Raw genomic sequence first — 18622 nt, forward strand, 5'->3', positions numbered from 1 at the left:
CAAATCAATCTTGAGATGCATCATCCACTCACTGAAGAGATGACCTTTTGCTCGGGAGAACAAGTCTGCAACACCACAACAAGTACACACTGTAGCAATTCTCCAAATCCTTCCCCAAGTGGACCTGGAGCCATTTTCTCATGTGACCATATGTTAGGGAGAGGGAAATATCCAGACAGAGTCTGGATATTGGATACAGAGTCTGAGTAGACATTGATACGTAGAGACTCAGCACATCATCATAGCCCCATAGTTAGAGTGGAGATTACAGAAACCATGTAATAAATGGAATCTTGTTAAAGTCAGACTTAGAGTAGATTCACTGTGTCCACAGACACATCTGGTGGTCATCTCCTTGTCTCCAAGTAAGTGACTTGTCATTTGTCAGTTGGGGCGTTCTCCATGATGGGTCCTTATACTTACAGGAAAGGCTAAGGGAAAGGACTCCAAAATTACTGTCCCCTACTCACTCCCAAGCAAGATGATCAATCAGAACACCTCTGGAGATGGGAAGGAAGGGTGGGAACCAGCATCACCGTTAGAGACCTCGAGGATGCAGGGACACGGTTGTAACATATTCCTTATTCACCCCTCTGGCTTCTGAAGCAACTGAAAGCATCTTGGAAAATGCAGACCACTGGCAGCTCAACTAAGTAATAACTCTGGCCACAGCTGCTATGCTATGTGTGGTATCATTTTAAGAGTTGACCAAGAAGGCTGCCAGTACTTGATATATGGACACAGGTTTTGCAAATGCATACTTTTAAAAATTATGATCAGAAAAGATCAAGGAAAAGTTACATTTTATGTAATGGGCAACAATATTCACTTCTAGTTTTTCCTCAGGACTATATTAATTCTTCCACCCCTTTGTCATAATTTATTCAAAAGAAATCTGGACCATCTGAACCCTTGGCTGCTTATCACCTTGATGACATCATGCTGATTTGGGTAGAACAACAACAAAAAATAGGTGGCCAGTATATGAGAGGCCTTGCTGAGACATTGTATCAGGGAACTGCTTCTTTAGTCAAGTTTTTAGGGGTCTAGTGGTCAGGGGCACTTGAGATATCCGTGACAAGGTAAAAGACAAATTGATGGATCCTCCAATCCCTAGCATATAAAAAGAAGCACAAAACTTGACAGAAATTTCAGAGTTCCGGCTGGAATACATTATGTACACAAAAACGCTGTTGTAACTCTTAAGTCCAATAATATGAGAGATTTGAATGAACCTCAGAGCAGAAAGGGTCTTACAACTGGTGGTATATGCAGTCCAACCACTCAGGCCATATAATCTGGAAGGATCTATATTGCTGGCAATGCCAATGGTGAGAAAAGATGGAATGTAAGTTTATGGTGAACCACAGTGGGAGATTCATAATGCCTGATCTTGAGACTCTGGAAAAAGGCCATGCCATCTGCAGTAGAGAATTATATACTCCATTTGAGAGTCACCTGCTAGCATGATGCTTGGCCCTGATACAGAAACTTGACCATGGGGTGTCAAGGGACCATGTGTCTGGAACTGCCCATAATGAGCTGAGTTCTCTAAGACCCACCATGTCATAAAGTCAGAAGGTTCAACCGCAGTCCGTTGTGAACTAGAAATGGCACATCTGAGATCAAGTCTAAATGACAGCAGAGGACACAGGCCAGCTGTATAAGCAGATGGCCCAAACCCCAAGTCACTTGCAATGGCTGTACTGTATGCTCTTTCATGAGTAAATTCCCTATGAACAGCTGAAGAAAAAAGAAAAAACCCCAGCTTGATTGGTGGATGGGCAGTTTGAGACACATGGTCTGCACATTGAAGCTCGGTAACAGTATACTGTGTTGCTTGATAACAGTGGAGAGAAAAAGCTCCCAGTGCATAAAGGTGCAAAATGGAGAACCTGATCATTCATTCTTTGTGAAAGGAGAAGTGACCTGAGGGGAGAATACATACAGATTTCTGGACATTTGCTAATGGCTGGTCAGCAGCATGGAAAGAAAAGACTGCAAGATCAGAAGAAGGAGACCGGGGAGAGCATGTAGATGGACACTCGGTAGTTGGCAGTGAGTACAGTTTTTGTTTTTGTTTTTTAAGATATTATTTATTTATTTGACAGAGAGAGAGAGTGAGAGAGAGAGAGATCACAAGTAGGCAGGGAGGCAGGCAGAGAGGGAGGGGGAAGCAGGCCCACCGCTGAGTGGAGAGCCCAATGTGGGGCTTGATCCCAGGACCCAGCAATCATGACCTGAGCCGAAGGCAGAGGCTTTAATCCACTAAGCCATCTGGGTGCCCCTGAGTACAGCTTTTGAATCACAGGTTAATATCTAATAGAAAGCATCTACCAAAGGAAAGGCACTGAACAATGAATTAGACACACGATCTGACCAGTTGAGATTAACCACTTTTGTCATTTTGGAACTGGCATTTTATGTATATGAATGGAATGTCCATAGCCCTAACACTGGTGTTTCTTGATCATAAGCAAAAGTTAAATAATGCTGATGCTTATTGGCTTGTCTTTTGACTTTTCCCCATAGCTTTCTATTGTGCTTAAAATCTAGAAGCCATGAACTATAGCAACTATAGAAGTAAGACATGAGGTTCAGAAGAAAGTTATCAATGCTAGAATATGGTAGCAAGAGAGAGTTCTACCAGAAGCACAGTAAATTCCACAGAAAGTGAGCCTTATTTTGTTGAGTGCATATTTTTAGATTCAGATATTGACTCAGGTTAAATTTTTAAAAATCTAGTTTTAGAATGTGGCTAATTATAGTGACTTGCAGGGGAAGGGCCAGAAATTATATTAAATGGGCAGCAAATCAGTCAACAGAAAGGTGTTTTGTCATTTGTTTTCATTTAAGCAGGTTCTATTCCTAGCATGGAGCCCACCCAACACGGAGCTTGAATTTAGGACCCTGAGAACAAGACCTGAGCTGAAATTAAGACTGGATGCTTAACTGACTGAGCCACTCAGGCACCCGTCATGTTTTTTTTGTTTTTAATATCTTATTTATTTATTTGACACACACACACACAGAGTGAAAGCATAAGCAGGGGGAGCAGCAGACAGAGGGAGAGAGAAAAGTGGGCTCCCTGCTGAGTAAGGAGCCTGATGGGGAACTCGATCCCAGGACCCTGGGATCATGACCTAAGCTGAAAGCAGACACTTATCCACTGAGCTACCCAAGCACTCCAAAAGAAAGCTTCTATTAAAGAATGCAGTGTTGTTCCCAGTTTTTTTAGACCTATAGGAAACTCTGTGGATTTTGTATTCCAACCCTTTAATTTGGGAAAACTAAGTCCTTGAGGAGGGAGAATGTGTTGTAGCATAGATTGCGGTGTAAGTATGGTTAGAACCCATTTTTTCTGATGGTCAAATGCTTTTCTACTAAGTCATATAGTCTCTTGAATACAGAATAATGTTATTTGAAATTACTGTGGTTTGCCATATGAAATTCATTTTCTTTGAATGAATTTCAAAGAAATGACTTCTTAATTTTTCATAATGATGACCCTCAATAACTCAAAGAAGCCATTCTTAATATAATTCAAGAAAGAGGTGGTATAATGCTGAAAAAGTGTGAAAAGTGATAAGAGAGCATGTTGAAGACTCCAAATTACTAAATTGTCTCAGTCATGTGCTCACATTTTTTAGAGTGAATATCTTTTGGATAATGTTAATTAACCTAATTCATGGCTGGTGCTCTTTCTTTGATTACCATGTACATTCCTAAAATGAGATTGCAGGTTTTCAATCCTTAATTCTAAGATCTCATTTAAAAATTTTTATATGGTCTTGGTCAGTTTAATAACAACATCTCACTTTCAGGGTTATTTCTATTTCAGGTTCTAAATGTCAGACTATTTCTGGGACACTAGCTAATCGGTATTCCATGCAGGTTTTCTTTAAACTTTTTTGCTTTCTTTTTCAGATTCTTCATCAATACAAGTATTTTCATCACTTGGATGATAATACTAAGATCATAAAGTGATGAAGCCTTATCTGAGAATAATTTTCTCCTTCTCTCTGTATTTCACAAGTTCAGTACATTTATGGTAAAATATTTTTATTGTGTAACGTGTATTTTGGGTAATAGTGATCACTTAATGTTAAATTCATTGACCAATCATACTTACTGACAAGAACTATTTTGCCAAATTTTGTAAGAAAAAAACATACTCTTGTCTGAGCTTGGACAGTGCTAGAGTCAGGAAGAGAATTTCACATAAGGCCAAGAAAGTTTAAGTGATTTTTCACCCCACCTATTCTCAAAAATATCAAAACTGATGAAAGCCTTTTACTATGATACCCACGCCTTTCTGGTCTCTCAGTCCTTTAACCTTTTTTCTTTCCACACTACATAACCTGACAGGCTATCCCCTGGCTCCCAACATTCCTCTTTCGAAAATTCTAAAAGGGAACTGGTTCTCTGATCTATTAGTGTTTCTCCTGACTTTGAAGCCACCTACTTTTTGTCCTTTTTTTTTTTTTCCCCAGAAAAAAGGAAAATGCGTGGATGTGTGTGTGTGCATGCGTGTGCATACATGTGAGCAAGGGGCGGGGAGCGTAAATGGAGATTGGGGGGATAAGAAGTAAGCAGGGGAGGAATTTGAGAGGCAGGGCAGGGCAGGGCGGGGGTCGTGGGGGGAAGGGAAGGGAAAAATGAAACAAGATGGGACCGGGAAGGGAGACAAACCATAAAAGACTCTTAATTTCAGGAAACTAACTGAGGGTTACTGGAGGGTGGGGGGGTTAGAGATAGGGTGGCTGGGTGATGGACATTGGGGAGGGTACGTGCTATGGTGAGTGCTGTGAATTGTGTAAGCCTGATAATTCACAGACCTGCACCCCTGAAACAAATAATACATTATATGTTAATTTAAAAAATAATAAATAATGTATGTATTTTTAAAGAGGGCTTTAACATTTCACCCAGCTTAACCAAAAGGTAGACAGGTTTCTTCTGCCCCTAGGTCCCTATATCCCTTTCCTTAGTGCCTGCTTAAGTTTCAGTTTTTATTTTAGCAACTGCGTTGAGGTATAATTGAGATTCAAAAAGCCACGCATTTCATGGGTACATGTGATGAACTGGATGCACATAAACACCCTTGAAAGCGTCACCACAAGCAAAGGAATGCACATCTTCATCGCCTCCGAAAGTTTCCTCATGTCCCATTTTTCACAGTGCTAAGAATACTTCACACGAAACTTACTACTTCAACTTTGCAAGTGCACACTGCAGTATTGTTACCTACAGGCATTCTACTATACAGCGGTCTCTAGAATTTGCTCATCTTGTGTAAGTGAAACTTTCCATGAATGCAACGGTAACTCCCCAGGGCAAGTGGTGTAACTCAACAGAGAGCATTTGCAATAACCCAACTGTGAGAATTAAAGAAAGTGAAAGCTGAGTTGTTCTGATCGCTTGAGGTTGAGGGGGAGAATGAAAGAGAAGATGGCATGAGGATATTGTCCAGGGTTTTGCCGTGGTTCCAGTGATAGGAACCACTGTGAAGTTTTAGTGAGGACATCGTATGGCTAGATCCATAGGTCAGCGAGGTCATAGGTGGCAGGTGGAGGACACATTTGGAAAAGATGAGGCAGCAAGGCCACGAAGAGGCTGGTATGCAAATCTGAGTCAGAGTTGCAAATGCCTGAGGGAGGCACAACTGAATTCGATATTCTAGGCTGCTGTAACTCACTCATTTTGTCTGCAAGTCCTAACTACTAATAAAAGGAAGTGATTCATTAGTATATGACTTTCTTTTAAATGGCTACAGCAATAAATTTGGATAGCCCTTTTTAAGGCAAGAGTTGAAGCATTCTAAAACTTTAATCAATAGACAGTAACAGTTCCTTGAATTTCACGGGTAGAACAGAAAATTAAATTCTCCAGCTCAACAGAAGAAAGGTGACCCCAGAGCAGAACCTTTTCTTCCCTGAAAGCAGAAATGTCAAGTGAACATCTTGAGGTCAGTAGGAGGTTGGTAAGGCATTATTACACAGGGAATGAAAGAAAATTGGTCAATTTTGCTAATAATCAGTATTGTCTCTGGTTCACCTATCTTGCTTCAAACTTTTAGGCGCAATTCTGTGTAGAGTGAAGGAAATGGTAATCCCTTATTTTTTGGAAACATGCTCTGAAGTACAGAGACTCTTACATATGCCTAGAAATATTTTACTTGCAAATTTTCCCATTTGTAAATAAAATATAGAAGCAGATATTGCCTTTTCTGAATCACAACACTTATTTCATAGCAATATCACTATTCCCCCAAATCAAAATTGATGGCACTTGATACAATCTGATTCTGGATAACTTACAAACCTCTCTCTTCAGCTCTTCTCTATCATGCAAACTTTACTTGGGAAATACAGTTGCCCAGTGCCCAGCATTTCTGACATAAGCAATGCATTTCAAAACACTTCACTTGTTGACAGTGTTCTCTTACCCTTAACTTCTATTCTTTTGGTTCAACTTGTAAATTCTAGTCTCCTTGTAAGATTTTACTCGTAGTTTTCTCTCTCTGCAATCTGCCCGATTTGCCCTGAAAAAATGTTATTTCATCTTTAGATTTGATTTTTTCCCTCTTTGATGATTACACATTCTACGGTCCAACAGGTCCAACAACTTAAGTCATACCCTGCATATCTTTTGGTCTAATCCATCTGTTAAGATTTATTTTCTTTAAAATTTACCATGATTATCATATGATCTCTCTGATATGAGGAATTTGAGAGGCCGGGCAAGGGGTCGTGGAGGGTAGGGAGGGAAAAAAATGGAACAAGTGGGACAGAGGAGGGAGACAAACCATAAACGACTCTTAATCTCAGGAAACAAACTGAGGGTTACTGGGGGGTGGGAGGTAGGGATAGGGTGGCTGGGTGACAGACATTGGGGAGGGCATGTGCTATGGTGAGGGCTATGAATTGTGTAAGACTGATGAATCACAGACCTGTACCCCTGAAGCAAATAAGACATCATATGTTAATAATAAAAAAAAAATTACCATGTCTGTTCTCTGCCCCTGCATAGAAACGCCTAGCCAAGGCTGGGGAAAGTCAGGTCACAAGTCAGACTGGTGTCACTGTGTGTTGTCTCTAAACTCAAGAGGGCCTTCAACCCTTCCTCTTCTCTGCAGGTAGATGACCTCATACCTTACCTCAATAAGAAACTCGGAGCCATCAGAAGGAAATGGTCGTAACCTCCTCATATCAAACCTACGGTCTGTCTACATTCGTACCAATTATCTCCTTTCTGGTTGTTTCATTAGGGCAGCAATTTTATACCCTGACTGCACACTGACAACAGCTAGGGGGCTTTGAAAAGACACTTAACGCTTGGCCCAGAAAACAGAGATGACGATTTGAACGGTCTGGTTTGGCGTCTGGGAATCCATGTTTTTTAAAGCTCTGCAGGTGATTCTAAAGTGCAGTCAAGGCTGGGAGCCGACCAACCCTGAAAGAAATTTTCCTTTCTCCTCTTGAAGGGGGCTTGCTGAACAAGTACTTAGATTACGTCTTCTCCTACTGCATGTTAAGATTCACTCACTGCCTTTTCTCCATGTGTAGACAGAATGTAGGGTCATTCCCTCACATATATGTCCTTGCCTTTGACTTTGCATTTTATTCAGTCCTCTCTCATTTTTTTTTTTTTAAGATTTATTTATTTGACAGACAGAGATCACAAGTAGGCAGAGAGGCAAGCTGGGGCGGGGGCGTGGTGGGGAGAGCAGAAGCAGGCTCCCTGCTGAGCAGGACCCTGAGATCATGACCTGAGCTGAAGGCAGAGGTTTAACCCACCGAGCCACTCAGGTGCCCCAATTCTCTCTCATCTTAAAAATCAAGTCAAACCATATCAACTGGCCCACCAATCAATCAAACAACAAGAAAACTTTAGATTTCGTCTTCATACCTGTGACGGTCTGGGTTATGTGCAGACTTGCTTAGCTGTAGCAGGAAGTTACTGAACAGGACTTGAGGCCTGTTGTGATAGGACTGTGTAGAGGCGACGGGGTTCTAGTCAGCTGACTACATGAGGAGCTTGTTGTCAGCGTTTGCAGGCGGGCGCGCCTAATCTCTCCAGCTGAAAGGCCTTAAAATCTTTCAAGAGTTTAGGTTCCAAAATGAAGAAGAAACACCACCTGTGGACTGGGGTGTCTGCTTTCTGCCCAAGTTTCCAGTCTGCCCTGATACAATCCAAGTGTCTAAAAAGATTTAAATACTTGTTGAATCCATTCTTTAAAATTGGTTCCTGTCCCCGTCATTCCCCGGAAACAGCGTGCAGGAGTTATAATTAACCTTGTTTTGCCAAACATGTTTTTTTCCTTCTTTCTGGAGAGGCTTCACTTTTAACCATTACTTATTCTTGCTCTTTTGAAACTGCTTTAAATTGTGAAAAACACGATACACAAAAGAATGTGCAGTTTAAATAATAATTGCTATGCAAATTTACATATAATCACCACACAGATTAAGAAATAGGACGTTGCTAATGTCTTAGAAATCCCGTAAGCACTCTTCCCTAATGACATCTGCTTTATCCCTCTAGGAGGCAAGCTATTTTTCCTTTTGTGTTATTCAATCCTTTAATTTCCTTTTCATGCTTCTTAGAATCACAATTTTTTTTTTCGGTAGCATATTACTTTTTCTTCGTGTATTTGTGAAAATCATTCATACTGATAAGTAGAGTTCTCGTTTATTCATTTTTACCGTCTTGCATTATTCTGTTGCATCACTGCACCACAAAATATCCATGTCATTGTTGGTGGATTGGGGGGCTGTTTTGAGTTGGGGGCTATAATGAATGATACTGCTGTATGTACACTTAAAAGGAAGATACTCAAAATGCGTAGTGGTATATACGGCAACGTCGCACACCAATCACAAGTTGTCAACCCAGCTGAATGGAAGCTGCACCGACCAGAAACAAATCTCTCTGGGACGCTGTACCAGTGTGTAGAGGCTAAATAACCACTCACACTTGGAAATGTCTCCTGACCTAGAAATTCAAGAATTTTTCTGATGTGTGGATCTAGGAGCGCAATTATTGACCAGTAAGGTATGGAAATCTTCAACATACAAGGTAATTTCTGTCGTTGTTTTGTTGTTCTTTTAATTTTATTTATTTATTTAACAGAGAGAGACACAGCAAGAGAGAGAGAACACAAGCAGGGGGAGTGGGAGAAAAGCAGGCTTCCCGCTGAGCTGGGAGCCCTATTAGGGCTCCATCCTCCTGGGATCATGACCTGAGCCCAAGGCAGATGCTTAACAACTGAGCCACCCAGGCGCCCCAGTGTCTAGCCATTTTAAAAATGGTTGTGACATTTTGTACTTACACCATTTTATACTTAATGAGAATTCCATTTCCAACATTTGGCTTCTTTAGACTAGATTTTTCCTTCTGTATGTGCATAATATATCACTGTAATTTAAATGGAATTATCTTGGAAATGAATGAGGTTGGGCATCTCTGTTTTGTAACCATTTGGATTTCTTCTCATCTAAAGTACCTGTTGATGTGTTTTTCCTGTATTTCTATTATGCTGCCTTTCTTTTACCTTGGATTTGTGTTATGTATTTTTGACACTAGTCTTTTTGTTTGGTTTTTTTATATCAAATATCTTTTCTAATTTTTTGATTTTCCTTGTCACTTTTTTTTACAGTGTCTGAGGAACAGAAATCTTTATTTTTATGTAGTAGTATTTACCTAGTTTTCCTTCCGGATAACGTGTCTTTTTTACAAAATCTTTTCCTCACCCAAGTTTATGAAGTTATTGTTCCATATTACCCTCTATAGGTTTTATAAATTTGTCTTTCATATTTAAGTCTTTAAATGATATGGATTTTTATCTTAGTGAATTGTGACAGGGTCCAGTATCATTTTTTTTTTTTTTTCGAGTGGCAACTGAATTAACTCAGGCTATTTAATTGCAAGTTAATGGTTTTTTGCAGACCTGCTTTACCTCCTCTGTTGTATATATGTCCATTTAAGGCCCATTTTGTTCCATTGTCCCATTTATTCTGCGTCAGCACTATATTAATAATTTCTGTATCTTTATAGTACCTCTTAGTACCTGCTAGAAAGTATTATTGTCTCTTGTTCTTGCTTCTCAGTGTGCTCTTCCTTGGCCTTTGTGTGCTTCAATGTAAATTTTATAATTGGCTCTTTGATTCCTCTCGCATTTAAAAAATTTAATTGCATTGCGGGGTGCCTGGGTGGCTCAGTGGGTTAGGGCCTCTGCCTTCAGCTCGGGTCATGATCCTAGGGTCCTGGGATCGAGCCCCGCATTGGGCTCTCTGCTCGACAGGGAGCCTGCTTCCCTTCCTCTGTCTCTCTGCCTGCCTCTGCCTGCTTGTGATCTCTGTCAAATAAATAAATAAAAATCTTTAAAAAAAAATTTAATTGCATTGAATCAATGGATTTATGATTTGGGAAGAATTGCATGTCACTAGTATTTTCAGTTTTTCAATCAATGAAGGTTGTATTCAGTTCTTATTTAATATCTTAATAAAATATTATTATTTTTTTTGTAGAGTTCTTCAACATCCTTAATTTATTGTTAGGCGTTTGATACTTTTGATGCCAGTAAAAATCATTTCTTGAAATTTTCATTTTCTGATGATTACTTGTTCACAGAGAAGAAATTTATAATAAGTAGTTTTTATAATTAATAAACTGGACAAATTCTCTTACATACTTTAAAAACAAATTGATTATTTTGGATTTTCTACATACAAAGATGTATAATCTACAAATAATTATAGTTCTTTTCTACTTTCCCACTTCTTACACCTTTACTTGTCTTTTTCTTCTTTAGCTTTGACACAATGGCTAGAAACTCTAGTAAAAGTATTGAAGAAAATGGTGACAATAGGCACACTTGCTTTGTTTCCAGTCTCCAAGGAAGAGTCTTCTATCCTTTCACCAGCAGAGTTTTTCTTGTTTGTTTGTTTGTTTTTGGTTGATAACATTCAGCAGATTTAAAAAGTACTCCTCCATTCCAAGAATGCTATAAACTTTTTATTAGGAGCAGATTTTGAATTTTATCAATATTACCCAGTACCTTATGATTTTTGTACTTTAGTATATTAATGTACTAGATTTCATTAACTCGTCTTCCAACATTGAAACAATCTTGTGTACCTGGGATAATTCAACTTGGTCATGATTCTTATCACTTTAATACATGTCCAGATCTTTGGATCTTGGCATATACATTACTTTATTCCTACCTGAGAATGGTAACTTGGCCTTCTTTCTCCTTTGTCACAGATTTGTTAATTTTATTGCACTTTTCTTCAAAGAATCAAATTGCCGGAAGGTCATTTTTTAGTGAGTAACCCATGGAAATAATTCTTAATTCTTACAAATAATAAAATAAAAATATGATATAAAATAAAATTAAAAAATGAAACTTTAAAAATAAAATTTTAAGTTATTTGGAATTGTCATTTAAACAGAGGTAAAAGATTTCAACATTTTTGCCATCATAATTTTATTATTATTAATTATGTTTTGATAGAAAACTATTTTGGTTCAATATCCTATCAAGGCTTTAAACTATAGATGTGGGGACTTTTCAGCTCTTAAAGCCTAGATAATCAATAGTCAAATAATTAATCATTACTTAATTACAACCTTTTAGATCTGAAATTTTCTTCAAAAAATGTTCCAAGATATGTTTTACCTAAGAATGCTATTAAAAGTTTGTCACATTAGATAATATACTTGATGCTACACTTGATCTTAGCCAAAAGGCGAAGAAGCAATACTATATCAGATAAAAGTTGATCAAGTAGTATCAATGCATTCTTAAATTTAGTTATTTTTAAGGAGATAAATAGGAAAATATAAATTCAAGTTAAATAAATCTCCTATATTATTTTAAGGTTGAGGAAATGATATATAACTTTCTTGCCAAAGAGAAGTTATCAAAGAATATAGGAAACATATAAGTTCACTCAAAGATGTCCCAAACTCATTAAGAAAGGTAAATTTGAGCATTAATAGGAATAATGATTTCAATGAATTAAATCATAAAATTTTGAATCACTAAATTCTTCTCCTGAAACCAATATTACACGTGTTAAATAAAAACTTGAAATAAAAAACAGAAAAAACCCCCAAAAAACAAACCAACGCCAAAACACAAACAAAACATTTCAAATTTGTTTTCATCCTTGAGTTAGCATGATAATAAAAAAGATTATTGGCCATTTCTGGAAGAGGGTAGGGAAAACCATTTCTTATTTTGGAAAATGGTAAGTAAAGGAAAACTGTCCAACCTTTTCTGCCTTTATCCTAACTTTCCTACACAAACCACACTGCCAGGTAATCAAATATTGGTTGAGGAGAAGTTTATCTTTTTAAAAGTATTCCAAGAAGAAACGATGACTGAATTAGAGTATAACCATTCTGTAACATTTAGTTAATTAATGGATCTATACTTGCCATTGCGCACCAGTAGCTGTAAACAGGACAAAATGAAAGACAGCCAGACATTATATACCTCCCTTGAACACAAATCAGGTCAGATCTGTAGGGCAAAAGACCAAGTTACAGGCAATAAAAAGACAGAGGAATTTGTTAATTGCACTGTGAGTATGCAATCAGCAAAAACCCAGTACCTTTTACATTTTGGTAAAAGGACCAGGTTTCTTCAAAAAGTAAGATTCACTGAAAAAGAAAGTGGGGAGGAGACGATGTAGATTAAAAGAAGCTTAGAAAAGATTTTAAAAAGAAAACAGGAAAACCACGCAAGTATTCTTGCGGATGTCAGTGATAACCCAGGAAGTAATTATCATAAATATCAGGAAGGTGGTTGCACTTAGGGTTGGGAGGGTGTTGGGAAAGAGAGGGGTAAAATGGAGGTCTTATGAGATGACTGGCAAAGTTTAATTTCTTGACCTGGGTGGTGGTGATTAGAGAGTCTGACATGTACTAATTTATTAAGCTATACATTTATGAATTCTGTTTTCTGTGCTGTGTTTAAAATTTATTTTTTAAACTGGGTAAATAAATGTATTTGTGATACAAATTTCAGAGAAGATGTTATGAAAAGTTCAATTTCTGTAATAAATATCAATTTATCAAGTGGGTAAACACAAGAAGTCAAAGTTGACATTTTCAATATTTATTAGGAAGGCTGAGGCAACAGCCTTTTTATACAGCACAGTCTGCATAAGCTATCAAGATACATCTTGTATACAATCACAAAACCAAGACATATTTTTACATAGAGTAAAACTGAAGACAGATTTACAAGCATTTTTAATACAATTCTCATGTATTTCAAGTCAATTTCTACCACCTTTAGCCTAAGACTTTGTATTTGTTTGTTAGCTTTTCCAGAGAGATTTGGGTAGAACAGAAAAGAACACATTAGCAAATCACCAACACGGCATGCAACATGTAGTTAGAAACAAGACATATTTCCAAGTACTTTATTTTTTATTTTGAAATCAATTTTATTAGATTTTTATTTTTTCAGACAAGGGTTTTTTTTTTTTCCATTAATATCAGATGTGTTTTTGTTAGGATATTAGCACACACATTAATCAGTAGTGGGAGCACCTGAGCACATCACCAACAAATATACAGACACAATCAAACGATAATCATATTCACATGCTGAATGCCAAATGAAATTAATATTTCAACTTTGTCTATTTTACCAAATGTATAGTTATGTACAGGGTAACCACTTAAGAAAATGCTCTCGATCTACAGATCAGATAAGGAATCATTTGATTAAATGATTTTGACTTAATGGGTACCTTTAATCATGACAACAACATGGCACATACAGAAAACATCAATGTGTCCTATTTAATGAGAATATCTGTTTCACTCATTCACTTTTGTATCACATCGAAGGCAAGTAGTTATTAAAGAGACAGCTCATAATGATTCGTCGAGCTTTCTTTCACTTCCATGTCAAGCTCAAAAAGACGGAAACTCACTCTGTCACGTGGAGAGTTATAAACATATATATATAGCTGTAGTTGGCTGCTTTTGGAATATTAGACATTATAGCAATGAAAATAAGCTTTTAAAAATATCATTAGTTATGATTTAAATAATAAAGTAAAAAAATACTATAAACATCTTTATGATATCTTAATGAAATGAAACATCAATCAAATAATTTCTAATTAATTGGGCACAATATAGTTTAGAATTTTATTTTACTTCACATGACCACCGACCTATTGTCACTACCACTATCAACACTACTGTCACAACCATTCCTAGTAAGTATCAATATCAGCTGGTTACCAGCTATAATAGTCCCACAATATGACTATTTTAATGTGTGTGATCCACAAAACTAATTCCACTGATATGCTGAAAATATGCATTTATTTGTATGATTAGTTACAATAGGGGCACATTAAGGAACAAAGACGATCACTGCTCCTTAGTCTTGGATACTGTTCTTTTCAACAGAAATGGAAAAGAAAGAGTTCAGAGTCACCAAAAATCTTCTTAACCTTAAGTAAAAACAGGGGGAAACACCAACTTCTCATTTATACCATTACCTATGTCTGTCATGACCATTCTACAAATCCCTGTTTTTTGTAAAAATTCACTCTGTGCTTTTGCTCCTATAGCCAGAAGTTTCTTCAGGACCACGTTTTGAACCAAGAAGCAACTCCAGTTTCTGATGACTCAATGAAGTCGTGGGGAGAAATTAAGATGCTTTTTGAGATACAGGTGTTGGAATTGGACTGATCATATATTATTTAGAGATTACAAACTTTGTCACTGGTAGGATTAAGAAAAAAAACTGATTCCAAAAAAAATAAAAGAAATGAAAAAGTGGAAAATTATGTGCTGTGATATATACAAAAAAGTAAAAAACACCAAGAGCCCTATTCGCAATTAAAAAAGAAACAGCTTTGTTGTAAGAAGGGTCATCGACATCATCCAGAAGAAATGCATTTGTTCGAGGATCAGTGTTGCATAGAATAATTCCCGTACAACTTAGGATTTTGGTCAGCTGCAAACTTGGCACACTGTGGCAGGATCTTATGCTCTCTGAAAGGGGATGCTGGTGCACAAAAATGAAGCCCTGTCGTTAGCTCTCGTGATTGACCTGGCCCCATCACTGGTTCCTCCGAACAAAGGGGCACCTAGAATGAAGAGACTCCTACCCTTTCAGGTCAAATAGCTACCAAGGGATGATCTGTGTTTTGGTGGCACCTCATTTGTGTTACTGTAAAAGAAACTGCAACTAGAATGAAGTCAAATCTACTGCTCATACCTCTCATGCATACCTCTGGATGTGCATGGCTGCAGAAGAGGGTCTGTGGTGAGCCAGGGTTTCCTTTGAAGGGTGAACAGCAGAACTTTTTATGTCAGAAAGAGATCTTCCCGAATCCTTCCCTTCCCCAATGATGAGTGATATTACAAGCTCCCTAAAGTGCTCACTTCTGCTGGAAATATCCATAGCAACCATCAGCAGATCTAGTTGTCTCTAAAAATAAAATCCTAGCAGTATCAAGTCTTCAGCGATCCCTTCCCTGCAAGCTTGTTGTAGAGCTGGATCAGTGGTAAATGACAATGTATTATCAGGGAGGTCAGGTTAAAAAAAAAAAAAGGAGGGAGGAAAAGGGACTGTTTTCTTCCTTGGATTGGGGAAGAGTGAATTTGTATGTTTTTAGGAATGTAATAAAGATATATAGCCTGGAACTTATTAGAAATTGTTTTATTTTCACTGTTTTACATTTAATCGATTCCTTTCAAATTTAAAGCATGTTTTTCTTTAAAAGTGAGAAAATTCCATATCCAACCAACGTATTTGGAGATGATTTCTTGAAATCCACTAAAACCTCACCTTTGAATGAAGAAGCAGCTTTCAAACTCAGAATGCTCTGAGAAGCAATTTCTTTTAAGGTAGGATATGGGAAGAGTATAAGATTGGTATGATTCATTTCATTGATAATAACCCAATTTGCAAATTATTTTGATTTAATTTTTCACCTTTTCTCAGGTTCAAGTTTATATTTTAAAGAAAAACCAATAGTTTTGGACTGAATACACTTCTTTTATCCAAGTCAATGCTTACCATCCGTGTGGAGAATGTTTTTGCATATGAAATTTGAAGAAATAAAGAGCTGCATAATAATTATTCCTCACTTTATGTATAAAACTATATCTGAAAATGTGCTTTCTTTTTTTCCTTACAGTTCACTTGGTTTGATCATCCCAACATCCCATTAGGAAAGCCAGGAATAGGTAATTATTTTTATCCTACAAATAAGAAACTGGGAAAAAGTGACTTTAAGTGACATGTGCAAGGTAATACAGTTAGTGGCAGGACCAAGGCAGAAGCCAGGCTTTTCATCCCAGCCGAGTGCATTTCCTACAATTCCAATCTACTTCCTTTGTCTATACTATCGGTTGATGTAGAAGAGGATGCTGTATTTTAATGACCTGGACATTGGTCCCTTTATTCCATACTAATAAAATAGCTCAAGTTATATTTTAATCTCAATATAAATGTTGACTTTCACTTATTTTCCCAATATTGATGAACTTGATCACCACGATACAGTCACTAATGGAGAAAAATGGAGCACTGGGAGGAACTTGAGTTTGGTGTCAGGGTTTTCATCATACAATCAGTGTGCTAAGGACAAAAAAAGCATCATGGAAGAGCAGGAAATGACACCAAGTTAATTAATCCATGTCACAGATTAATATGATTTGTTTGCCAGAGGAAGAATTTTCTCTTTCAATTTCAAAGGAAATATGTGGAATAACATTTATTTGCAATTCCACAAAGAAAAACTGTTCAGACTTCCTGGAACATACCATTTTAATCTATGTTCTTTGGTATGTACATTGAAAATGTATTGGCTTAATGGTCAGTTAAGGAGATTTTGATGTCTTCAACCAAGGTTCCAATATTTCTGTGGGGCAACATTCAGTGCGAGCCAATCATGGCCTTATTTCTAGATAAATGTAATTCCATTTCCACTTAGTATTATCTTCCCTCTACATCATTTTGAATAATACAAATGTGCTTTTACGACATGAATTCCAAGGTTGGTATTGTTCCCGCTTGTAACATTTAGACAGACAGAAAATCTAAAAGCCATAACTTCTCCGTCTCCAGTACCCTTTCCCTCTGAACACAACCACCTCACTTCTAGTCTTGAATGCATACTGTAGTTGTATCCTATGTCAGAATCTAAAAACAGTAAGTCATCTGAGAAAATAAGATGAAGCAAGATCTTTAGACTTCTGAAAACTGAGATTTGTTGCATCAGTTCTTTTTCTTCCAAGTTTCTTTTGCATAAATGATGAACTTTGTCTTGCATCAGGAACCATATTAATATTCGAGCAGCTGCCCGTAGCTATAGTTCAACTCTGCTCAAAGATTTGTGCCTTAAGTAATCAAAATAGCTCTCACTCTTTTCTCTTTTTCTTGAAGCAATCCAAGGACTCAAAGCTCTTTTTGGGGGGGTCTCCAATATGTGAACTTTTTGAGTTTTCTTTCTGTGTTCCACAACAAAATATTCACAAAGCTTTAAGTATGTGTTTGCCTGTGGCTCCTCCTCTCACGTTTAGCCCTAAAAACACTGTAGAATCGTATCCAAATCTAGTCTTCATTTGAAATTATTTAGAGCAGTTTCTATACCCTGAGCAGACACATTTCTTCAATGGGTTTGAGTAGGACTGACCAAAAGTTTGTGCCAGTTGACTATTCTTTTTCTGAGATCCACTTTGTCAAGCCAGATACAGGCTTCGCCAATCAAGGTCTTTTTCATAAACTTCCCTCCATTGGAGAAAAGTAAAATCTAGAAAAAATAGCCAAAATTATATATACTTGCATATATTTTTCAGTCTTTTGAAAGGACATTTGATCGTCAAAGACACAACACAAACAAGAAAGGGTGAGGGGAAGTAGCAGCTATATGTGTAAGAGAACTAATCCTCATGATGTCCTCAAAAGTTGTGCAGAATATTAATTAATTCACACCAGCCTTTGCCAAAGGAAAAGACACAACCTGGAGGAGATGAGAATTTTAGATGACATGCATTAACAGCTAAGTCTGACTACATTTATGCTTACATGAATTTGGAAATTAGGAAAGTTTCTCAAAAGAATTTTGCTAGGAACATTTTCTGCTACTTTATGAAATATTAACTCAAATACAAAAAAATTATTTGAGTGCAGAATAAATAAGAGCTCACGAGGCAGATAAAATGCAACATTAATTTTATTTAACATTCATTTACTGGTGATTTTACTACGGTATGCTCTTCCAAGATGATCTGTCATATGTAGAACTTAATGTTAGCTGAACTGCCGTAGGATCTCAGATTCAAGATATTTTTTTACTCTTTTTTTTTTTCATTTTTTTTTACTCTTAAAGAGGAGTCAAAAGGAAGATGGAGAGCATTAGTGGTGTTAACCATGAATCCTTCACAATTCTCTCTTATTGTCTCTGTTTTCAGAATCTCCTTTAGAGAATTCATCTTCCTTCTTGGTTAAAACCTTACTTTTATGCTTCTGACTTCAAAATCTGCATTTCTAGTTATGACTATCTTTTATGGCCTCTGGTTTTGGGATTTCAGATGACAAGGTAGGTTTTCACTTGGATCCTGTTTT

General features: G+C 37.2%; 1 protein-coding gene across 4 annotated transcripts in view; it reads right to left on the bottom strand.

The window, feature by feature from the left end:
• Nucleotides 1–13116: 13116 nt before the first annotated feature.
• PCLO (piccolo presynaptic cytomatrix protein) overlaps nucleotides 13117–18622 on the bottom strand; it is a 530926-nt gene continuing 525420 nt past the window's right edge. For all 4 annotated transcript variants that reach the window (XM_044245920.1, XM_044245919.1, XM_044245917.1 and 1 more), the window contains exon 25: nucleotides 13117–17807. In XM_044245920.1, coding sequence (XP_044101855.1) covers nucleotides 17667–17807 — 141 coding nt within the window. In that variant the 3' untranslated portion in view covers nucleotides 13117–17666. The remainder of the gene's footprint in view (nucleotides 17808–18622) is intronic.

The sequence above is a fragment of the Neovison vison genome, chromosome 4 (assembly GCF_020171115.1).
Source record: "Neovison vison isolate M4711 chromosome 4, ASM_NN_V1, whole genome shotgun sequence".
Classification (NCBI taxonomy): Eukaryota; Metazoa; Chordata; class Mammalia; order Carnivora; family Mustelidae; genus Neogale; species Neogale vison.